Source organism: Xenopus laevis, chromosome 7S, assembly GCF_017654675.1.
Source record: "Xenopus laevis strain J_2021 chromosome 7S, Xenopus_laevis_v10.1, whole genome shotgun sequence".
Taxonomy (NCBI): Eukaryota; Metazoa; Chordata; class Amphibia; order Anura; family Pipidae; genus Xenopus; species Xenopus laevis.
The window spans coordinates 2,575,920-2,601,505 of NC_054384.1; the positions used below are offsets into that span (position 1 = coordinate 2,575,920).

Sequence of the window (25,586 nt, forward strand, 5' to 3'; positions counted from 1 at the left end):
GGAATAAAGAAGTCAAATCTAGGGCTTTGTACATTCAGGGTGATCAAACAGGAATAGTGAGAAAAGATACTGAAGATCTTCCCTTCTCTAAATGCAACATGGTATGGCTCAGCACACTTTCATTGGTAGATCTTCCTTTAGCTACTGTACATCATTGTCAGATGGTTCCTGCTTGAGCTTCTTCAACATGCACTCAGCGGGGGTCCTATAGTAAACTTAATAGAGGGGAGGGTGCTGGACATAGTATCAATATCCTAAAAGCCTAAACCCCAATATCGTTCCCTATATATTAAGTATAGACTGTTTATTTATACCCTCTGTGTGGCCTTCAGACTGGGCCCCCTTAGGCTCATAACAAGGTTACAGATATATAGAAACATTGGGGTGTCACCCTGCTATAGTTCCAGGGGTACCCAGGGCACAAATAATCACTCATCCCAAATCTCCCCCTAACTGGCCTTCAGACTGGGCCCCCTGAGCTCATAACAAGGTTACACATATATAGAAACATTGGGGTGTCACCCTGCTATAGTTCCAGGGGTACCCAGGGTACAAATAAACACTCACCCCCAAATCTCCCTCTAACTGACCTTCAGACTGGGCCCCCTTAGCTCATAACAAGGTTACAGATATATAGAAACATTGGGGTGTCACCCTGCTATAGATCCAGGGGTACCCAGGGTACAAATAAGCACTCACCCCAAATCTCCCCCTAACTGGCCTTCAGGCTGGGCCCCCTTAGCTCATAACAAGGTTACAGATATATAGAAACATTGGGGTAACAGTCACCCTGCTATAGTTCCAGGGGTACCCAGGGCACAAATAAGCACTCACCCCAAATCTCGCCCTAACTGACCTTCAGGCAGGGCCCCCTTAGTTCATAACAAGGGTACAGATATATAGAAACATTGGGGTAACAGTCACCCTGCTATAGTTCCAGGGGTACCCAGGGTACAAATAAACAATCACCCCAAATCTCCCCCTAACTGACCTTCAGACTGGACCCCCTTAGCTCATAACAAGGTTACAGATATATAGAAACATTGGGGTGTCACCCTGCTATCGTTCCAGGGGTACCCAGGGTACAAATAAACACTCACCCCAAATCTCCCCCTAACTGACCTTCAGACTGGGCCCCCTTAGCTCATAACAAGGTTACAGATATATAGAAACATTGGGGTAACAGTCACCCTGCTATAGTTCCAGGGGTACCCAGGGTACAAATAAGCACTCACCCCAAATCTCCCCCTAACTGACCTTCAGACTGGGCCCCCTTAGCTCATAACAAGGTTACAGATTTATATGAAAACTGGGGGTTACAGCCTGACAGTCAACTACGGTGAGAACTAGAGAGAATAGCCATTTGTTAGGGTGAGATGTGGGGTGAATATGGTATTTGCTGTTTAAGATATTCCTGACAGTTACCCCATGGTATTTACATTGGAAATAGATGAAGAACAACAATTCAAAGGAAATAAAAAGGCAGAGTTTTTATACAAAGACTTAAAATGAAAGTGAAACCAAATAGCAACAAACAAATGTACATAATCTCTTTCAAATACAAGTCATGCCCAGAATCCTTTGGGGTCTGGAATGTGGCACCTCAGTGATAAATTACAACACCCCCTAAATACCAGAGAGCAGTCTTTATTTTATTTTTCCTCTGTTAGAGTCGAATTGGTTGTTCTCGATCTTGTAGGAACAGGAGAGGGTAGGAAAGTGAATATAATAATCATATATATATATATTTTCATTTGATTTGTACAGGTCCATGAAAGTGAATTTGGCTATAACCTCAGAGCAGGGAGAATAGTGATCAATAGTGAGTGTGTCGTGGCAATGGTGAGAAGCAATGAGCAGAGGCTGGAGAGACTTCCAGAAGAATCGTCGGTGGACATGTGACCCACAATGTTATTTGTCCCACGAGTCTGCTGTAAAAAAGAATTGAAAAGTGAGAGAATATTAAGTTTGAGCCCCAAAATGTCTATTTACTTCACTGGAATGGGTCTTTCCACCAAAGAAGGACACTTATCACTACCATTAGACTCATAATAACTTCATGAGCTCATTAGAAACACAACAGAATTGTAATGAAACCCTCATTCACCAGGTCTAGTGGGGACTTTATATGGAAGATGGCTTCAGGGTCTGTGTGATTTGCCCAAACATTCCAAGTGTATGGCTGTCACAATATGGTTCTGACCAATCTATGTGCAATCGGATTGTGCCTGTCAAGTCCAAAAACTGCTCATTCTGTCAGATAAAAGTTTATATTTGTGCTTGTGGAGTATATGACTGGACTGCCGGAGTAACAAAGGATATTCCAGTAGGCACAGGGTCTTGTGGGAGCCATCCAAAGACAATTCCCAACAGTTCTTTTTTACACCTTCATTCTGCTGTTATAGAAACAACTCATGGACCCCTCATGGCCCTTATTGTATTTAGTATTGCCCTCCAGCCATATTGGCAAGACATGTCCCAGGAACCACTAGCTACATCTATTTGCTGGTAAAGTGGAGCTTGGAAATGAGGTTCTCTGGTGGGACCTAAAAGGCCCAGTTTATTATTAGCCTCAAGGAAAGTCATCAGATGACCGTTATGGACCTGTTCCAGTTAACACCTATTACATATATCAATATCTACATCTAATTGTTTACAGTGAGATGCTTGGACCTAAGAGGTCCAGTCCATGGCTGTGCTTGTAGGAAGTCACCATGGACTGGAGGTGTGAATTAGGCCATTCACCCCACCAGTCCATGAATAACTATTGCAGTCTTTTGCCTTATGGAGAAGAAGCCTTCATTAAGTAGAAGTGACGGAGTCGACTTGGTTATAAATTGTCTCTTAAATGTCTATTTATGAATCTGCTGTTGTTCATCTTCTTCTCAATGGATGCTGGTCATCTCACCCAGCTTTTCCACACCTACTGCACATGGAGTACTTAGTACATGGCTACGCTAGTCAACATGGAGACTGGAGAAGGTTCCCAGTAAGGAAGGGGTGATGTTCTTCTCATTTATAATCATGGGTCAAATCATAGGTCAAGTAACAGCTGGGGGGTCTCCACTGTATCTAACCACAAAGAATCAGGAACTAGTACAAACCTATCAGGGGGATTCAATGCTTAAAATCCAGGCCGACTGCAGGGGTCAGCTTTGCCATACAGTCTGCAACTAGTTGGGTAACCATCCCCGTACTTGTGGAAATATTGTAACAGATCAAACAATTTGTAAATAATGTTCAGCACTTACCTCGACAACACAAATTTGAGGGTCTTCAGAAACATTTGATTTGCTTTTCTGTGCCTAGAACAAAATAGAGTAAAAAGTCATTAATTGAGACGCTAGAATCTTTTGATTAGCGTCAGACACATTCCACCAGCCGCTGGCTCCTAATGGAGAAGATTCCTTTGTACCGCGGTCCTTAGGAGATACATAAAGCATTACTGGCTATAGGATTCTCATTTGAGCTATTGAAATTAATTACATAGCTAAACACAAAGAATAAGCTAGCATGATTAGTTATATTAATTAGCTGGAACAGTCTGTTGGCAGCTCATTATATCTGCCAGATGATATATTGATGTAGTAGTGCGGGACTCAGGATATTATTTTGTTGTAGTTAAATGGCTCACGTTGAAGCAGATGCCTTAAAGCTCTACACACTTAATACTCGCTGTGTTTCTACGGACAAAAAACAGATAAGAAGGGGAGAGCTGAACCAAATATATCTAACGTAGCTTATGTTTCCATATTCATAGAGTTCATACTCTGATCCATGGATGGAAAGATACACCATAACCCAAGTGATTTTACCTTTGATTTCCATTTCCATTTAAGTGTGTACGGCCCTTGCACCTAACCACATTTTTAGGCTGGTACAGAGCATTGATATAGCACCAGAAGGGCTTCAATCATGAATGAAAATCTTCATAGTCATATTCAATCCCATGAGCTTAGAACTGTGAGTTCTTGAGCCTAGGCCTTGGTAAATATAGGGTTCAAGTAAGCCAAGTATCTAGAGTAGTGCATTTTTCCAATCTCATACAAGTCACGGATCAGAGTTGACCCATGGAATGATACACCCCCCCCCAGATACTTGGTTCACTCTGCTCTTCTGAAGCCCCGGTCCGACCTTCGATGCAGTAATAAGAACAACAACAAGGCATCAGTGTTTACCAATCAAAGCGTCGGAGGGGCATTTATTCCTATTAACCTCCGCATCATGGAGACTGCAGGGAGATAATATAGATTATTTATGAGCCAATTTGAAAGGAGGTATCATTGTGATGTGATATTGATCCTGCAAGTGGTCCCGTTCGTTGCAGTCGCTGAGCTCCATAATAGACACCCATGTCCCGCTTTCATTCAGTAACTGGGTAATAATGTTTTCTGGCAGGTGTAGAAAAATGAAATAATAAGGGAGAGACCTCGGATTTCTTTTTGGTTTAATTTGACACAAACCTTCCCCCCTGTTCCCTTATTTACAAAGGTCTATGTGCCACAGCTCTATGTACAATGATCTTGCACCCAGTTCCCTGTTGTAGTAAGTAGTGAGTAGTGAGTAATGTAAAGTATAAGGATCTCTTCTGTTATCCAGAATGCTCAGGACCTGAAGTTTTTCAGATAAGGGGTCTTTCAGCTATTTGTATCCCTATACTTTAGGTCTACTAAAAAAACCCAATAGAATTGTTTTTGCTCCAATAAGGATTCATTACATCTAAGGGTAGGACTACAATGGCGTTTTCGGCGCGATCCATCACGCTGCTCAAAAACTAAGTCGGATGTGACAGAAATAAGTTAAGATATACAAATGTCGGATGAAGTTGCAGCGTTGATCCGACGCGACTGTGGGATGCAGAGAGCAGCATCTGCATTCGACAGTCGTGTTGCGTCAGATCAACGCTGCGACACCATTCGACAATGCTATTGCTTACCTTATTTCTATTGCATCCGATCCTACCCTTAAGATCAAGAACAAAGTACAAAGTACTAAAAATTTGTGAAACTGCTAAATAAAGTGAAACATTCTCGAAACGCATTAAAGTCAATGACCGTTAATTTTTTTTTTTTTTTATGAGCGTGATTTTTTTTATGCGCGCAGCAATTTTTCTTGCTACAAATGCATTGAAGTCAATGGGCATTTTTACTTATGGGTGTTTTACTTATGTTGTGGCAAATTTTTCCGTAGCAACTTTTTGCCGCAGTTTCGTGAAAAAAATTGCAGATGGCAAAATGCAGAATTTCATAGTGAATCCATGGCTGGCAAAAACATTTGCTAATCACTACAAAGTACTTTTTATTATTGCATATCACCCAGCATTCCCGCTTTTCACGGACAGTCCCCATTTCCATAACACAGTCCGTAGTCCCGAATCGATGGCTAAACATCCCGCAACGCCCTTAATATCCAGCACCCTGGCTCCTGCCGGACAGCTAATCCCAACTAATCTCATCTCGCAAGACTCTAGCGTCATGTAAACACGTATATAAACGCAGGGGCGATGTACGTAGTGGTCGTAGGAGACAACTGCAGGGTCTGTGTGTCTGCTAACAATATGTTTTACTCTGCTTGTAGGTCCTTGTCATGGTAAAAAAAAAAAAAAAAATTCTACCGGGTACCAGTATTTTTATGCGAACAAGGGACATTTATTTCATAACAAAGGGACAAAAAAGGCTAAAAAGCAGTGTGTGAAATATGCCAATACCTCCCAAATGTCCCGTTTTCCGCAGGACAATCCCGATTTTGGCAGCTCAACCTGCAGTTTGTCCCGACTTTCTCTTTGATCTTCTGCACTGAGCAGCCGGAAAAAGATATAAATTGGCTTCTGTGGAGCCCAGAATATGTGGCAGCTGCACTTTAGATACTTTTGTAACAATTTAATATAAGCAATGAAGCAATTGTAACAATTTAAGATAAGCAGGTCTCTTGGGGGAACTGTGACTTGCAGCTTAAAGGGCAATTCACCTTCCTTAGCAAAACTAAACGTAAAACTTTAACATAATTTTGTAAATTGAACATGGTCATTAGGGAGAGTGGACACAAACATTTTTGGTCAAACTCCACACGGCAAATGTTTTTGTTCCTTTTTCTTTTTCCAAAATGTTGGGAGGTTTGTTATTGCAGAGAAAAGGGAAATCATGTTACTAAAAATTAGTATTTTCTCTTGGCGAAGGCGACTAAAACATTGAAATTTAATTTCACTCATTATAACGAAGCTGCTCCTCAGATTTCATTATATTTTAGTGTAAGAAAATACATCTGGAAACGATTCCTTCTCGGGTAAACGCAGCGCTGCTTTATATAACTTAATGGGGATTTTATTCTCTTTTTTATGCTAAATACGGAACTTTAATATGCGTTTAATGCGCACAGAATAAACCCCTTGCTTCCCAGCGAATTGGCCGTTTGTGAGTAGGGATGTAGCGAACGTCGGAAAAAAAGTTCGCGAACATATTCGCGAACTTGCGCAAAAACGCGAGCGGTTCGCGAACGGTTCGCGAACCCCATAGACTTCAATGGGAAGGCGAACTTTAACATCTAGAAAAGACATTTCTGGCCAGAAAAATGATTTTAAAGTTGTTTAAAGGGTGCAACGACCTGGACAGTGGCATGCCAGAGGGGGATCAAGGGCAAAAATGTATCTGAAAAATCTGCCTGTGTGTGCTTGGAAGAGATAGTGTAGGGGGAGAGCTGTTAGTGATTTCAGGGACAGATGATAGTAAGTTTGCTGGCTAGTAATCTGCTTGATACTGCTCTGTATTGGAGGGACAGAAGTCTGCAGGGATTTGAGGGACATTTTAGCTTAGGTAGCTTTGCTGGCTAGTAATCTACTGTTCTCTTTAAACAACTGCCATACGTTGACCTTGTAGGCATTGTTTGCCCAGTTTTTTTGGACGCAGCCACTGAAGCACAGTTGCCAGAAAAAATATGCCATATAAATGCTGAAAATAGTCATTTTTCGCCATTACGTAAAATATATTATGGCTGCTTGAAAAAAGTGACTCCGGTGTTTTTTCTGGAGACGGTAATATTATGGATATTTAGACAGAATGGGAACAAGGTCACACAGCTCGATGGCGGGTTGAAGAAAACAGTGTGCAAATAATGCCTACAAGGCCAACGTATACACTACTACAGCGGTGGATACGGATTACGTAAAATATATGAATGCTGCTTGAAAAAAGTGACTCCGGTGTTTTTTCTGGAGACGGTAATATTATGGATATTTAGACAGAATGGGAACAAGGTCACACAGCTCGATGGCGGGTTGAAGAAAACAGTGTGCAAATAATGCCTACAAGGCCAACGTATACACTACTACAGCGGTGGATACGGATTACGTAAAATATATGAATGCTGCTTGAAAAAAGTGACTCCGGTGTTTTTTCTGGAGACGGTAATATTATGGATATTTAGACAGAATGGGAACAAGGTCACACAGCTCGATGGCGGGTTGAAGAAAACAGTGTGCAAATAATGCCTACAAGGCCAACGTATACACTACTACAGCGGTGGATACGGATTACGTAAAATATATTATGGCTGCTTGAAAAAAGTGACTCCGGTGTTTTTTCTGGAGACGGTAATATTATGGATATTTAGACAGAATGTGAACAAGGTCACACAGCTCGATGGCGGGTTGAAGAAACAGTGTGCAAATAATGCCTACAGGGCAAATAATGCCTAAAAGGTCAACTTATACACTACTACAGCGGTAGTAAAATAAAAAAAAGTAAAATAAAAAAAAAATGAATATTAAAAAAAAAAATTAAAGTTGGTGCTGCTGAACTACTAGGAGCAGCAGATTAGCACACCAGTCCCACTCCCCAACACTGCTAGACTAATAGCACTGGGCTCTTATAGTAGTAGTAGTAGTAGTAGTAGTAAAACAACAAAAAAATAAATAAAAGCAGTCCTTACAAGGACTACTGTTATTGCAGCAGTCAGCAGATGAGATCAGAAGCAGGACAGCTGCCCACTGCAGCTACATACAGAGCACTGCAGTAGAAGGTAGATTACTAGCCAGCAAAGCTACCTAAGCTTAAATGTCCCTCAAACCCCTGCAGACTTCTGTCCCTCCAATAACAGAGCAGTATCAAAACGATTACTAGCCAGCAAACTTTCAACTGTCCCTGAAATCACTAACAGGCAGCAGCTCTCTCCCTACACTATCTCTTCAGCACACACAGGCAGAGTGAAAAAACGCTGCAGGGCTTCGGTTTTTATAGGGAAGGGGAGTGGTCCAGGGGAGAGCTTCCTGATTGGCTGCCATGTACCTGCTGGTCTGGGGTGAGAGGGCAAAAAAAAGCGCCAACAATGGCGAACCCAAAATGGCGAACGTCGCGCGACGTTCGCGAACTTCCGGCGAGCGCGAACACCCGATGTTCGCGCGAACAAGTTCGCCGGCGAACAGTTCGCGACATCTCTATTTGTGAGTACAGACACAATGTTTCAGTTGCTGAATACTAATTACTAATTAACTCACAATGTCAGTGTTTGTTACTCAGTTTCACTTCTGTCCATAATGGGCTCCTGTGCCAAAATACTGCATTTTGTATTCGCTAAAAATTATACAGAACGACATGTCCAATGTTTAGTGCCTACAGGCAGAAAGACACACGGACAAAGATAGAGAGACACTTACACACACAGAAGAGACATTGAGAGACAGACAGACAGACACAGATATAAAGAGACAGACAGACATAGAGAAATATAGAGACACAGAGAGAAACACAGGTGGAGAGTTAGACAGACAGACAGAACAGACATAGCGCAATAGACAGACAGACATATAGAGAGAAAGAGACAGACAGACTGATATATAGATAGACAGGCACAGAAAGAGATAGACAGAGACATAGATAGCGAGCCCTATAAACAGACAAAGAGACATTGATAAAATAGACATAAAGAATTAGACAGAGAAAGAGACTGATAGAGAGATAAACAGAAATAAAAATTGGCAGACAGACATAGAGAGAGAGATAATAGAGATAATAAAGAGATAGACAGACACAGAAAGAGATAGAGGCAGACAGACATAGAGAGAGACAGACAGACACAGATACATATACAGACAGACATAGAGAGAGACTGAGAGATGGACAGACAAAGGCAAACTTAGAGAAATAGACAGAGAGACAGACATCGAGAGATATAAAGACAGATATAATAATATAGAGAGACACACATATAGATATAGAGAAAGCAAGAGAGTGAAGGAATGTTGAGGGAATACAATAAAGACACTCAAGCTGGGGCCCTAGACTTCAGACATTGGTAGGGCCCCCATTTTCTCTAACCCAATCCTCAGCCCCATACACAGAAGCTGTTGATCTCTAATTCAGGACTCCAGGGTCCATCATTTGCCAGGAGTAAAAATGGTGGCACGTATCTAAGAGTTTACACGTCGTCATTATTCATTCCTACACAATCAATGGCTGTTTTGGTGAATAAAGGTAATGACTCCCGGTGCCGCACGAAGACACAATAAAGAGAGATTTGTTGCCGCCGTGTAAATCGTTAGCAACAGAATTAAATTGGTCCCGTTGTGCCATGCTGGAAAATCCTAATTGTCTTAGGCAAGATCATCAGTTACTTGGGTTCAGGATATTGATTGGGCGGCACACAAAGACATTTGGGAAAATGAATGAATAAAGTAGAACAGTGATGCTCAGGGCACGAAATCTAAGGGGAGAAATGAATGTTTTTTAAAGGGTCCAACTTGGGAGAATGGTCCTGAATTTCAACCTGGATCAGTGGTGGAATCACCTGCATTGTCATAGTGTGGTCCATTCCTGAGCAGGATCAACAGTCTAAACACTAGTTACCTCTCAATCATGGACAACACAATTATCTTGTTCATATTTCTCACTGTAATGTAGGGAAATACATGGGAATAAAAATAGGTAAGGGTAGAAAAAGGAAGAGAGAAATGCAGAGGGGAAACACAGTAGGGGCAAGACGAGGGGGGATGGGGGAGAGTGAGGCCAAACAGTTGGGGGAGAAAAGGAAAGGAGAGGGGATGAGAGACAGAAGGAGAGAAGGGAAAGGGGGTTAGGGAGTCGAGAGACAAATGGGGGAGAGGAGAAATATAGAAGGGGAGAGAAGAGGGAGGATGGGGGAGAGTGAGGCCAAACAGTTGGGGGAGGAAAGGAGAGGGGATGAGAGACAGAAGGAGAAGGGAAAGGGGGTTAGGGAGTAGAGAGACAAATGGGGGAGAGGAGAAATATAGAAGGGGAGAGAAGAGGGAGGATGGGGGAGAGTAAGGCCAAACAGTTGGGGGAGAAAAGGAAAGGAGAGGGGATGAGAGACAGAAGGAGAGAAGGGAAAGGGGGTTAGGGAGTAGAGAGACAAATGGTGGAGAGGAGAAATAAAGAAGGGGAGAGAAGAGGGAGGATGGGGGAGAGTAAGGCCAAACAGTTGGGGGAGGAAAGGAAAGGAGAGGGGATGAGAGACAGAAGGAGAGAAGGGAAAGGGGGTTAGGGAGTAGAGAGAGAAATGGGGGAGAGGAGAAATATAGAAGGGGAGAGAAGAGGGAGGATGGGGGAGAGTAAGGCCAAACAGTTGGGGGAGAGTAAAAAATGGAAGGACATGAAAAGAAACAGATAAAATGTGGAAGGAGAAGAGAAAGACAAAACATAAGAGAAAAGTTGCCCCCCAAGTCACAAGTGGTCTCTGTCTCCCCCTGTCACTGTGTCTCATTGGAAGTGCTGCTGATATAAAGAGTCTGACACAATGTTGTAGTTGGACAGGTTGCTCCTGGGCTGCAACTGTTTTGGGGGAGGGGGATATATAGCCGCTGCTTCTGCCCCCCTCTCCTGCATGAAACTAAATTATTAGGGGTTCGCACTTGGCAGATCACAGCTCGGACATTGAGGATTTGCCTTCAGATATGAAGATGCCGACTTTGCATATTTATTTCCATCTCTTTGAATTTCTGCAGATTCAGACTTCCGTCTACAAACACGTTGGCACAGGCCCCCCCGGCACTGGGATCCAGAAATGAACAAAAAAAACCAACAACTTTGCAATTTTATGATAAAAATGACCTAAATGGTTGTTTAGCACCGGAGGAGAACTTCCGACTCTGTAGCCCAATTATTACAATGTAGGAATGAGCAGCTCAGCCCTGACTCGGGGTGACAGCTGTTGGCTCGGTGAACTTTAAAACTGTCACATAGATTTCCCTGGTTAAATAGTTCCCTCCATAAACCCCAGTTGTGACTCCTGAGTGTCACGCCGCTGTTAATGTGGCTACAGGGAAATTGCTTTCTGGGTCCCCCAATCTTACTCTAAATAAACATATGACAGCTACAATTATTATAAACCTCAACCTGGAGCACTTCTTTCCCTTCTCTGTAAATTTGCTTTAAAGGCAAAAAAAGTAACAAAACCCACTAGATTTCATTATACTCATAGCTTAAAGGGGAACTCAACCCCAAAATCACATTACACTAAAGGAGACATCAAGAATTGCAGGTAGTTGTAGGCTCCAAGCATTGACCCCACCTGACTCTATCATATGAGAGCTGCAGGGGTTACTTTCTCAATTCTCTGCTGTATGGTTTATACAAAGGACAATTGGTTCCCCTTCAGTAATTTCCACTAACATAAGCCTAGGGGTAGGGGACCCCAAAGATTGCAGTGAGTTGAAGAGTATAAGCATTGATCCCACACAGATCTATCATATGATAGCTGCAGGGGTTATTTTCTCAAATCTCTGATGCATGGTTTACCCAGAGGACAGCGAGTCCCCCTTCAGTAATTTCTAATTACATAAGCCTGGGGGTAGGGAACCCCAAGTATTGCAGTGAGTTTGAAACTCTAAGCATTGGTCCCACACAGATCTCTCATGTGCTAGCTGCAGGGGTTATTTTCTCAAGTTCTCTGCTGCAGAGTTTATCTGAGGCATATTGGATCCTTCTTCAGTAAGTTCTAGTTATATAACACGGGTGGGTGGGTGACACCAAGGATTGCAGTGAATTGCAGGGTCCAAGCAATGATTCGGTAAGGATTTCTCACATAACAGCTGCACGGGTTACTTGTTGTCTGCTGCATGGTTTATCCAAGGGACAATGTTTCCCCTTTCAGCAAGTTCTAGTTATCTCATATGATAGCTGCAGGGGTTATTTTCTCAGGTTCTCCGCTGTAAAGTTTATATGAGGGACAGCAGATCTTCATTCAGTAAATTCTAGTTCTATCACACTGGATGGGACACAGAGGACAATAGAGAGTGTCAGGCTCCAAGCACTGATCCTAGACAGATGGTAGCTGCAGGGGTTACTTTCTCAAGTTCTCTGCTGCATGGTTTATCTGGGGGGGGGCAGAGTTTATCTTCACAGATATTAATTTAGTAAATTCTAGTTCCATCACACTGAAGGGACACTAAGGACTGCAGAGAGCTGCAGACTCCATGCATTGATGCCACACAGCGAGTAGCTGCAAGGGTTACTTTCTCAAGTTCCCAGCTGCAAGGTTTATCCGAGGGACAACTAGATAATATTTAGTTACACCACACGGGAAGGAAAACCATGGACTGCAGTGAGTTGCAGGCTCTAAGCAATGATCCCACATGGATGGTAACTGCAGGGGTTATTTGCTGATGTTCTCAGCTGCAGGGTTTATCTAAAGAACAACTATTGTAAAATGTATTAATTATATTGTACAATAACTATGAATAGTGAATATAATATTAATAAGACAGAAATGTGTTCATAATAAGAAACCTCCACAATGAAACGTGTTTTTTTCATTAAAGTGATACTGTCATTTCCCACTAACACACGGGTGTCGTTTTTTCCTCACATTTGGATGAATGTAACACTCGCTGACTATCTTATTATTTAAAACGTATCCGGTGCTGCATTACAAATGTAATTTCCAATATATAACACTGGTCCGTTATAATATTCTTTGTCTATATAAAGTCCTGGCATTATGATTTGCTCTATAAAGTGTATTGCTGGCAATGCCGGGAGGGATGAGCGCAGAATCCATTAGAGATATCAGTCCTGGTAAAACAGCAAAGACCATGTGTATTATTCATATTTCTTCATTGTCCCTGAAATTGTCTGACTCCCTGGATAAAGGAAAATGCTGATTCTGCAGACTCACAGCCACATATCATTAGATGTAAGAAATTGTACTGGTGCGTGAGATGCATTTATTGGGTTGCTGGGACAGACATACTTATTCTGCATGAAAAACTAATGTGGTATTTAAATGCCTTTTAATTTCCCAGACTCCCTAAAACTTTGGGAAGCTTACCTGTAAATTGGCACACGCTGGCATCCCATTGTGTGTTGGGATTTCGTTGGTGATTTGGAGCAGGTCAGTGTAGTTGGGGTCCCTCATTTTGGGTTTATGACTGGCAGGGGGCGGTGATGTTGTGCTTTGCACTGGTTGGTTGGGCTGTAGCCTCACGTCGGTGCCATTGCCAAATGCCTGGATGGCATTTTCTAAACAAGAACAAAAGAAAATGAGAATGAGAATGATATTTGTATAAAAAGACAGACTGTATAGTGATGCAATACTTGCATGGGGCACAAGGTTTGCACACTGGATCTTTCGGCCAAGTACTAAGTGCCCAGGGTAATTTGCAAAGATTCTCCTGACTCAGGCACAGTTACAGGACAATGGCATCAGATCTAGGGGTATTGGACATTTTGAGGGACAGAGAGAATGGAAGAAGAAATGGAGGCTGGAGAACAAGCAGGAAAGTGCATAGAGATGAGAAGTGAGAAGGGAGAAGTGGAGATGGGACCAGGATCAGGGAAGGAGATAGTCGGTGGAACAGAGGAACCGGAATTAGGGAAGGAGCTTGGAAGAAGTGGAGGTTAAATGGAGATCAGCAAAGGAGATGGAAATTGACTAAATATCAGAGAAGGAATGGAGATAAGGTAAGGAGCTTAGAGGATGTGAATACAGTATAGAGATTGGAAAAGAATCATTGAGGATGTGGAGAGGAAATGGAGATTAAAGAAGTATCTGAAAGGAGACTGAGACAGAATGGAAATCATTGAAAGAACTGGGAAAGGGTTCACAGGGACATCAGGACAGGAGTGTGGAGGAGGTTGAGAAGGAATGAAAATTGGCAATTGGAGCAGAGTTTTGCTAAGAGGGAGCAGAGATCAGAGGAGAAGGGGGTTAGTAAAGTAAGAATAGAGATTGGGTAAGGAGCAGTAATGAGGTGGATTAGGATCAGAAATGGAGCTGGAAGAAGGTTTGGGTAGAATGGACATCAAGGAAGGAACTTGAAGAGTTTGGGGAAGAAAATAAGAGGAAGTAAAGATAGAACAGATATTGAGGGGGGAGCTGGAAGGGTGCAGAGACTGAATGGAAATTGGAAAAGGAGAGAGAGAAGAGAAAGGGAACAGAGATTGGGGAAGAAGAGAGGAGAAAGTAGAGTAGAGTAGAGGAAATGGAGATCAAGGAAAAAGAGGGAGACGTGTGGAGAGATCAGATCTAGTTGAGGTGCCGTATTCTTGATGTGTCTTCTCACATTGTGCCACATACCCCACCTGGGCAGAGCTAATTCCTTCTTGAACCCCAGGCTGATGCACGGCAGGGCAAATTGTGACAATAATTCTATTGTTCTCCAACACCAGCTGGAAACATAAAAAACGCCTGAAAAGTGCTCCATGTGCCGCTGGCCTAACAGTCCCAAATTGCCTCCTCACCAGAGGGTCAGATTGTGAGCAGAACTGCAACCCCCACAATACCTGGGAATATATTTTCCCTTTGCTGCCCAGTCGGAGCATAATTACTGCTACAAAGTCAATGATAAAAGTTTCCAGTGAGGAGGTTTAAAGGATGGCAGCAATTTCCCAGAGATTGTGTTTGGAGTCGGAGTAAATTACCTGTGTTCTGTTTCATTTTCCTTCTCCTCCACTAAATGAATACAACACGGTTCTAATCAGCTCCCGGGGGACTTCAGGCATTTCAGATTTATAGCGCAATATGGGAGAGTCGATGGCCTTGGGCCCATTTTATTATAATGTATATGGGATGCAGGGCAGCCTGGGAAATCTCTGCTGGAAGGGAATTAGAATAAGTGGGGAGACTGGGCCCCCAATGGGCCAAACAGATAAGTGTCAGAAATCCATTGTTTTTTGGGCAGGGAGGAATGGGTATGTATTTATAAGTGTCATACCAGTTATCCTTAAAAAATATCCTTAAGAAATACAATACACAGAAATATGTTTACTTTGAAGCAGAAATCTTGATTCATTGCCGAGTGTTCTCTTGGGTTGGAATGGGCCGTCGGGACACACAAGGATTTGTGACACATTTCATGGGATATTGTCCCCCCCTCTGCATTTCATGACAAACACAATGACAGCCCCCACTCTATGCCCCACACAGATTTTATAATTAAAATACCCCAAAAACACATACGGAGGCAGATGTTATCTTTGAAGAAATTCGCAAACTTCAGGCAGTCGTCAATGTAGTTTCCGCTGTTGCTGCAGTTGCACCAGGGGGAGACACTCAGGCTGTTGGATCCAATGTAATTGGGGGTGATCCCTGTACCTGGAAGCCAAGAGAAGATTCTGATATAACACAAAGCACATGAGATTGTGTTGGTAAAGCTGCCAGTGGCTGCACATACATGTTTGTATAATGACATGATCTAAATGTCTAGCATCCATTTAACTGCACTAATGATGATTATTTTCTTGGCCTGTGAGAAGGACCAACAAAGGCAACTGGATTAATAAAAAAAAGAATGAACCCGGGAAAAGAAATGCCTTCAGGAAAACAGGAACCTGGGTAAATTTACACAAAGATCTACTCAGATGAGTAGGTTTCTACTGGAAATGGAGCAGGCAACAAGCGAATATCCCTCAAAACTAGATGCAGAAGCAACAGGGCAAGATGGAGCCTGCAGGACAAGAATATGAATGTAGGGCATTGGGGACCATGAGGGAAGAAGGGCAAGATGGAGACAGTTGGACAAGATGGGGATAGTAGAACAAAACTGACACAGTTGGACAAGATTGAGACAGTTGGACAAGATTGAGACAGTAGGGCAAGATGGAGACAGTAGGACAAGGTGGAGACAGTAGGACAAGGTGGAGACAGTAGGACAAGATGGAGACAGTAGGACAAGGTGGAGACAGTAGGGCAAAATGGAGACAGTAGGGCAAGATGGAGACAGTAGGACAAGATGAAGATAGTAGGGCAAGATGGAGACAGTAGGACAAGGTGGAGACAGTAGGACAAGATGGAGACAGTAGGACAAGGTGGAGACAGTAGGGCAAAATGGAGACAGTAGGACAAGATGAAGATAGTAGGGCAAGATGGAGACAGTAGAGCAAGATAGAGACAATAGGGTAAGATGGAGACAGTAGGACAAGATGGAGACAGTAGAGACAAGCAGAGAGTAGGACAGAATAGTGACAGAAGAGTTTAAAGACAGTAAACAGCAGTATACAAGTTTGGGATCTCTAATTAAAGTACAAGTAAAGCAATTGGACATTTCCACTAAATAAGAGATCTATTACCGATGAGGCCAGAGTAGGCAAGCAGACATTCTGCGTAGTTTTCCTTCAGGCAACCGCTAGGAGACCGTGGCTCGGGCTGACAGTCAGTGAGGAAGTCGGCAAGACGAGATCTGGAACAATAAGATGATACTGTGAGACGATGAAACCCATAACAGAAACAATGTAACAGAGTCCGGCAACTGGGAATCTTCTCTAAATCAACACTGTGAATACAATGATCTATCTCAGACCCCAGGATGGTGCAAGTGCTGGTTCTGGTCCACCAAAATGGAAGATCTGAAGTACATACACACCGTGGGGCTCCTCATGGGAAAGGAAAGTCTTGTCTCTTTGTCAGCAGTCCAACTGCACTGTGGGTTATACCATGAGAATCTGCTCCCCCGACGCTTTTTATTAAAGGGGTTGTTCACCTTTAAATTAACTGTTAGTTTGATGGAGAGAGTGATTTTCTGAGACAATTCATTTTGTATTATTGGTTGTTGAGTTATTTAGCTTTTTTTCAGCAGCTCTCCAGTTTGCAATTTCAGCAGTCGGGTTGCTAGGGTCGAAATTCCCCTAGCAACCATGCATTGATTTGAATAAGAGACTGGAATATGAATAGGAGAGGCCTGAATAGAAAGACGAGGAATAAAAAGCAGCAATAACAATAAATGTGTCGCCTTACAGAGCATTTGTTTTTAGATGGGGGTCAGTGACCCACATTTGAGAGCTGGAAGTAGTAGCCAAGCCATGGCCATTGTTCTGCCAGCGGGACCGGGGTTCTGGGGGCCCCGGTGGTGAGAGAAGGAATGGACACTTTCTATTTCTATTGATCCCTAAATAGGTGAAAATGCATCAAAGTTCAACGGCAGACACTTTGGCTTTAATATAAAGTGATTGAGGTGCAGTTCATTATGGGAAAGCTCTTCAGGTTACTTTGCTCTGCCCCTGGATCCCACCAGCAACCCCAGATAATGTCAGTGTAGAACACACAATTGGATCATGATTAATGGCCTCTCCTTCCAGTAGGGAGTCAGGGAATTGAACTCAGAGCTGGGCCTGCCCTTAATCACTGCAATGAATTCAGACTTATCTTCCCACAACAGCAACGGCGCCGCACACAACTGAATTCATATAATAATAATAATAACAAGAGGGGCTTGACTTTATCTTACATTGAGATGAACCTGGGCCTGAGATGTTGCAGGATGGAATTAAAGGGGAAGAAACCTCTTTAATAAATTAAATGCATTCAGCACCAATGACAGTGAGTGGCGCTGTTCTGTTGTGGCCTGTGGAAAAGGAGCTGCTTCCCAGGTAAGTGGTGAGCGCTGGTACTGCAAGTGGCCATGAATGGAACAGAAATGTTAATCCCAGTGTTTTGGAAAAGAATGCATTAAGGTACTACAGATTCCATTTAATCAAAACAGAATGGGACCTGGACATAAAGAAAGGGGGAAGTGGACCTTAAAGGAGAACTAAACACTAAAAATGAATGTGACTAAAAATGACATATATTATACAGTGAACTTATTGCACGAGGCTAAAGTTTGAGCTTGTCAATAGCAGCAATGATCCAGGACTTCAAACTTGTCACAGGGGGTCACCATCTTGGAAAGTGTCTGTGACACTCACATGCTCAGTGGGCTCTGATTGGCTGTTGAGAAGCTAAGCTTAGGGCTCGTCACTAATTATCCAGCAGAAAATGAGCTTCCCTGGCTGTAATATAAGCTGATGCTACAGGTTTGCTGATTATTCAATTCTGATGCTAATTGCACTGCTTTCTGTGCTGCCATGTAGTAATTATGTGTATTAATTACTAATCAGCCTTATATTGTGACATTTCTATTCTATGTGTACTGTATATTGTGAGTGGCTCCCTAAGCTCAGTAAGTGACAGCAGCACAGAGCATGTGAATCAGTGAATCAGCAGAAAAGAAGATGGGGAGCTACTGGGGCATCTTTGAGACACAGATCTTTACTGCTAAAGGGCTGTGGTTGCCTTGGGCTGGTACAGAAGCACAAAACATCATGTACAACATTTCTACCTACTTCTTTAGTTAGGCTTTAGTTCTCCTTTAACTGCCGGCAGGGCTTGGGACAAAATAGAATTTGTTGTGCCGTTTTGGAACCATCTGATTTTTCTGATTACTGGAAAAGGTTTTTATTCCTAAATATACCTGAATTCCTGATATGACTTGCTGGCAAAACGCAGCAGCCCCATCTTGCTTTACAGCATGGACTCAAGAGGGGGAGGAGTTTTGACAGGCCGTGGTCATGATTTTCAGTGGTTTTGCTGGATTAGGGCCAAGTTGCCATTTAATTAATTCCTTTCATTTTATTTCAGTGGGTCCCTATTCTACAGTCTAGGGGTCCCAGACAACCTGTGGGGTAATAACCGGTGTCCCATGTGGTGTGAGGGCCAATGACCAGTCTTTCCTGGCAACCTCCCCCCCCCCACAGCACTGGCCCCTGGGCCGGCAGGAAAGGGACTGTGATTTTGTATCAGCAGCGAGTGGCGACTCTGAAGGACAGAGATAAATGCGAGTGGAATAAGGAGGAATTTTTAATAAGAAGGAACATGACCCAGATTCTGCTGCGGGGAGATCAGGGAGAGCATCGGGCAGTGCTCAGTGGGCCCCTATTATTGTGTAACAATCTTTTAACTGATGTCCCTCCAGGGGGAGATAGAGAGCTGAGCCTGCCACGTGCCCTTGCAGTTGGTCTCTTTTTTGTAGCAATAAAATCATACAGTCATTTATCTTACTTACATGGATCTCCTGGGCTAAAGGTAAGTGGACTATAGGCCACCAATGGCTCTCTATAACCGTTATAGACATAAATAGCTGATACATTTTAGTGAAATAATAAGAATTTGTTCGTTATGTTGGTATCAGAGTATTTGGGCTGTTGGCGCTGCTCGTGGCGATTTTTAGTTAGTGACTCGCACACTTTCAGCAGCTTATTCGAGAAGTTGTTTATGAATCGGCGATTAAAGTGAGAGCAGGTCAAGTAGCCGCAGGGTTACCAGGTCTAGTTTTCAAAACCAGCCAAAGTCGAGTACAAAACCAGCCCAAAAACTAGCCAAGAGGCACTTCAAAAGTAGCCCAAAAATAGCACAATATGTGCAGTGAGAAAAAGTCTAAAAAATAAATGAATACATGTGAAAATTCATATTTTTCAAATTTTCAGTGTTTCATTTATTTTTCCATGACGCAAAATGGGACAGATTTGCCTCTAGACATTTTGATGGCCAGCAGATTTTTGCCCCAAAATTGTCTAAAATTGAGGAAAATCACTGGAAAATGTAAGAATGGAATAGGAAACTGGGGTACAGAGCCCAAAAACTGGTAACACCCGACTTCTATCTACACAAGTCAGTCCTATTGCATGCTGGGTATTGTAGTCTTACATTAAACTTGGCCGCTGACAAAGGTCCAAGCCCAAGGTCCAAAAAGTAGAATGGCCAATTCTAAGCAACCTTTTAATTGGTCTTTATTATTAGTTTTTTATTGTTTTCTAATTATTTGCCTTCGTCTTCTGACTCTTTCCGGCTTTCAAATGAGGGTCACTGACCCCATCTAAAAAAACAAATGCTACAAAGGCGACAAATATATGGCTAGTGCTACTTTTTATTCCTCCTCTTTCTATTCACTCCTCTCCTATTCATATTCCAGTCTCTTTTTCAAATCAGTGCATGGTTGCTAGGGTCATTTGGACCTTAGCAACCAGACGGCTGAAATTCGAAACTGGAGAGCTTCAGAATTTCACTCTCTATATTCTACCAAAAGTTAATTTAAAGGTATTTAAAGGTGTACAACCTCTTTAACTGTTTCTTGCCCTGTTTTCTGACATGATATCATGATACGTGCTACAAACTGACACATGAGAAAATACCCTCATCTTCCCTCATGGCAGGAGTGGCCCCATGGGGCCCCAGCGCCAGGACATGATGAATAAGTTCTCTAAATAATCAACATGGGGGAGTTCCACTAACTAGAGGCACCAGGTAAATGTGAAGCTGTGGCTCTGCCCTTTTCCATCAACTAGGCATATTTTGGGGTGATTTGTGCCCTTGAACCCTTTACATGCCAGAGGATTTCTGTCCAATGCCAGAGATTGTGTCTAAGACAGAAAAAACAGCACTGGCACTGATCACCAGCACTCCTGGCATGTCATGGGTTAAACTTGTTTCTGGTCAGAACCTGATTCAAAGAATCTTTTAACCATTTGTCTCCCATGCCACTTCTGCTCAGGACACAGGTTGAAGATCCTGCCCTTTTTCTTTCACTCGTGCGTCAGCGGCGGGATCCACGGATGAGACCCGAAACCAATGCTTTGCAAACTGTGGCTCCTGATATATCCAGAGGTTGTCCTTTTTTTAACCAAAATATATTGAAATTGCTCATTAATAAGGGCTTCATGGGGTCCCTTACACCTCCTGGGGCCCCTGCAGCCGCAGGGTCTGCTTTCTCTGTAGTTACGCCCCTGCCCAAAGGCCGACCATGATGATATATGGGGTGAATGAATATACACCGACTGGGATATCATAAATATCCGTAACTTTGTTGAGAGTTAAGGTGGGACTGACCTAATATTTGACTATAAAAGGGGAAACTCAGCCCAAAAAGTCAGAAGACGCTGGTTGTAAACGAGACCTTTTGCCTCAGGTCGCAGTCACGCGTTTCGGATTTCCTCCCCAGCTGGAGGGCCCTTGGTGTAACGCTGACAGCTGCCCAAAGCACAGAAGGCTCTAACCCCCATTACATCATGTCCCTGGCGCAATATATTTACAATGACACAATTGTTGGCCGGACAAAATCTAAAATCTGGTGTCCAAGAAAAATGAGGACATTCCTCGTCGTCTCTGGTCTTTTTCACAGCCCCCCAACATGTGTCTTCCCATAGCCCGGCCTGTCCATTGACTCAACAAACAGCAGCACCGTGACAAATTCCTCTCTCTTTATTATTATTATTATTATTATTATTATTATTATGATTATTATTATGGGCTGAATCTGAGAGCTGGGAAATCAATTAGTGGAACTGGATTCAGGGGCCCCTGCGTCACTTCCAATAGGCTGTAATTCTTTTTGGATTGGTACCTGTGGGAAATGTTCTGGTGGATCTACAGATGTCTCCCATCCCCTGTTAAATACCTAAATACCTTGTATATGATTATCTCACTGAGTGACGTTTGGGGTCAGGAATCTTCAACCCATGGCCTTGAGGACAAAAGCGGGATTCTCATGGGGCCAATTTCAAGTCCATGTTTTGTCATATATTGATTGTACTCTACATAGAGGCACAGTGCTATAACCAAACTCTGGTTATTCACCTTTAAATTAACCATTAGTATGACGTAGTGAGTGATATCCCAAGACAATTTGCAATTGGTTTTCATTTTTTATTATTTGTGGTTTTTGAGTTATTTAGCTTTTTATTCAGCAGCTCTCCGGTTTACAATTTCACCTGTCTAGTTGCTAGGGTCCAAAGTAACCTAGCAACCATGCATTGATCTGGGTAACAGACTGGAATATGAATAGGAGAGGCCTGAATAAAAAAAGTCATAAAAAGTAGCAATAACAATACACTTGTAGCCTTACAGAGCAGTTGTTGGTTTTTTTATAGCAGTGTTTACTTGTCCTTTAATCCCTCTATTTTAGGACTGAATGTGAAAGTGACACATGACCTCACAGATAAAGGCAACATAGAGCTCAGTGTCCTAATTAGCCCCATTTAATTCCTTCCTCACCAGAGCTCTCGTGCGTTCAGCTTATTTAATGCTTGATTCAAATAGAGAATGAATCAGATGATAATTAGATTAATTGCTTTGCTCTTCCGGGGATCTGGTTTGAAGTTTATGATTTTTCCTGACTTCTGTTCATTTGATATAATTCGTCGGGCATCAGAGGCACATTGTAACCCCCATATCATATACATTGTAACCCCCATATCATATACAGTGTAACCCCCCTATCATATACACACAGGCTAAAGAGGAAAAACCTAAATATAAATACAGAATGTTCCTTTCCCATGATGCCAGTAGCTGAGCGGCAAAAACAGGCAGTTAGTGGAACTGGCGTAACATGACATTCCCTAATCTAAAATAAATAAATGCAGCATAACAGATTCTGTTTATCAGTTGGAGATGGTATTGATCACGGTCCCTGGAGGGTGACATCTGTCATGGGCCCCCAAACATGTTTTCTATTCACTCGGCAGGATCAATATCAGGTATCACATCTGGTAATGATAAGAAATGACTTCACACCCGCAAAACCTAATACTGTATATTAGTTGTAAATAAAGCTCCAGCTTCAACGGCCTTTATTGATCTCAAGTCTCAGGATTTACTCCTACTGCCTGTGAAATGCACGAATGACCCAAAACACCCACAGACCCAATGGTGAGGCAGTTTATCAGCACACGGGATCAAATGTCCTCAGCTGTATTGGATGTGATCAACTGATATGATGATGAGATGAAGGGCTGCAAGTTGGGCACTCAGTATCATGATCATCCTACTGTCTCAATCTTGTCCTACTGTCTCCATCTTGTCCTACTGTCTCAATCTTGTCCTACTGTCTCCATCTTGTCCTACTGTCTCCATCTTGTCCTACTGTCTCAATCTTGTCCTACTGTCTCCATCTTGTCCTACTGTCTCCATATTGCCCTACTGTCTCCATCTTGCCCTACTGTCTCCATCTTGTCCTACTGTCTCCATCTTGCCCTACTGTCTCCATCTTGTCCTACTGTCTCCATCTTGTCCTACTGTCTCCATCTTGCCCTACTGTCTCCATCTTGCCCTACTGTCTCCATCTTGTCCTACTGTCTCCATCTTGTTCTACGGTCTCCATCTTGCTCTACTGTCTCCATCTTGCTCTACTGTCTCCATCTTGTCCTACTGTCTCCATCTTGCCTTATTGTCTCTATCTTGTCCTAATGTCTCCATCTTGCCCTACTGTCTCCAGTTCTACTGTCCCCATTATGCCCTACTGTCTCCATCTTGTCCTACTGTCCCCATCCTGTCATACTGTCTCCATCTTGTGCTACTGTCTCCATCTTTCCCTACTGTCTCCATATTAGCCTACTGACTTTATCCTGCCCTACTGTCTCCATCTTGTCCTACTGTCTCCATCTTACCCTACTGTCTTCATCTTGCCCAACTGTATCCACCTTGCCCTACTGCCTCCATCTTGTCCTACTGTCTCTATCTTGCCCTACTGTCTCCATCCTATCCCACTAACTCAATCTTACCAAACTGTCAACATCCCGTCCTATTTGCTCCATCTTGCCCTACAGTGTCTATTTTACCCTGCTGACTCCACCTTTCCCTACATTTTCTGTCTTATTCTACTGTCTCCGCCTTGTCCTACTGTCAATATGTCTGCCATATTCCTCTGATGCAGCCATCTTGCCATACTGTACTGTACTGTAACATGTTGGAGGTTTGCCATATAGTCCCGCTGTCAGCAGTCTATATCTCTGTACTTTCTCCTTCTACCCACTTTGACTACCCACTTGGCTTTCTCCAGCCTCAAGATCAGCCACTAATGTTTAAGGCAGATTCAGAGTTCTTCTACTTGGGGAAAATGCATTGAAAATAAACGTTATGAGATACCTCAATGCTAAACTCTGTGGATTATGAAATTGATGTAAAGACTCATCAAAGATAATGTTGATATTGTCCCTGTAACATGGGTTGGAAGGAGAAGACTCACCTGCAGATGTAGTTTGTTTTACACGACTCCTGCAAATTCAGGCAGTTGGGTTTCTCCTTCTCCTCATACGAGCAGATTGGTACAATGGTCTGGCGTCTCCTCTCCGTGCAGGCCACGTCCTTACATGAGCAGAACAACATCCCATAGCTGTGCTTGGCCGGCACTTTATCAAAGAACTGCCTGAGAGCTTTGTGGCACTTGCGCCGATTGCAGATCTCGTTGGACATGCTGTTGGTACAGGGGTTTATGTAGGCCGAGCGGTACTTTTTACACGTGTCATCCAGGTTACACGCTTTGGCTGCGTCTAGGCAATCATTCCCTCTGGGGATTATGGGCTCTGCATAAATACAAGAAAAATATCAAATTTAATTTCTTTTTAAATTGCCACTAAATACTCCAATCTTGTAACACGGTGGGAACTGATGGGGGCCATAATTGTGCCCATTAGTGTCCCTAAACTTTGGGAAGCTCAGGGTTGGACTGGGCCGGCCACAACCTTGTGGGCTCTGGCCCAGGCCACCTTCCCTGATTGGCCACCCTAAAATTTAGGGAAAAAGAAAGGAGATAGTATGTAGTATGTGATGTCATTTGGCATGGGGATGGAAGAATGGAGGTCAGGAGGAAGGCTCTGGTGGTTGCAAGGAGAGTCCTTGATGTTGCAGCCCCAGTGGGCCCCAATGCTTCAGACGACACTGGGAAAGCTGCTTATCAGTCAGTGCCCCACTGGGTCCCCTATTTCTCCAAAAAACCCTTGCAGTGTCTGCTTCCTCTATAGTTCACCCTGTTGTGCTCTAAAACTTACTAACTATTGAAATTTGGCACATTAAAAAGTATGCCAGGGCCAAGGGGGTTAAATGACTAACAGAGGTTCTAACAACCTGTTATTACCAGTAGCAACCAATCAGATCCTGCACTGTTAATAAATCTCAACAATACTCTCAAGTCACTCTCCATGCATTAAGTGTCTATAGGGTATGAAATGTGTAGGGCCATTGGAGATTTTCACTGGACCAAAGCTTCTACTGGGTAAGGTATCTATACCAGTTTTCCTCGGCACCTTCACTGTTGTTATTGACATTTTAGTTATTGAAGTCTCGTTCCCATAAAAATAATGTGACCTGTAAAATGTTGCCATTTTAGGACTAGCAGCCAACCCATACCCATGTCTTTTCATGGGAATCTTTAGGAGTAATGGAGGAGTTTACTTCTCCAGTTTGACCTGAACCCAACCCTAACTCACAATGATTGACCAAATTTCAACCCAAACCTGCCTGCACCGTCGTCAGCAATTGCAGTGGTTCAATTCCACACAGAAATGGCGAAATCTCTATAATTACGGAGCAATTTGCAGGGTACGTAGTTATAG

General features: G+C 43.0%; 1 protein-coding gene across 2 annotated transcripts in view; it reads right to left on the reverse strand.

Annotated features, from left to right (window-relative positions):
• Positions 1–1,577: 1,577 nt before the first annotated feature.
• The window catches only part of LOC108697312 (GDNF family receptor alpha-1), a 71,430-nt gene continuing 47,421 nt past the window's right edge, over positions 1,578–25,586 (reverse strand). The window contains exons 4-9 of one of the 2 annotated variants that reach the window (XM_041570810.1): positions 24,221–24,557; positions 16,515–16,624; positions 15,406–15,540; positions 13,276–13,466; positions 3,252–3,305; positions 1,578–1,928 (exon numbers count right to left, since the gene is read on the reverse strand). In XM_041570810.1, the coding sequence (XP_041426744.1) occupies positions 1,788–1,928; positions 3,252–3,305; positions 13,276–13,466; positions 15,406–15,540; positions 16,515–16,624; positions 24,221–24,557 (968 nt within the window). In that variant the 3' untranslated portion in view covers positions 1,578–1,787. Of the gene's footprint in view, positions 1,932–3,251; positions 3,306–13,275; positions 13,467–15,405; positions 15,541–16,514; positions 16,625–24,220; positions 24,558–25,586 lie in introns of both variants that reach the window. The other variant, XM_018227240.2, reaches the window with a different exon arrangement.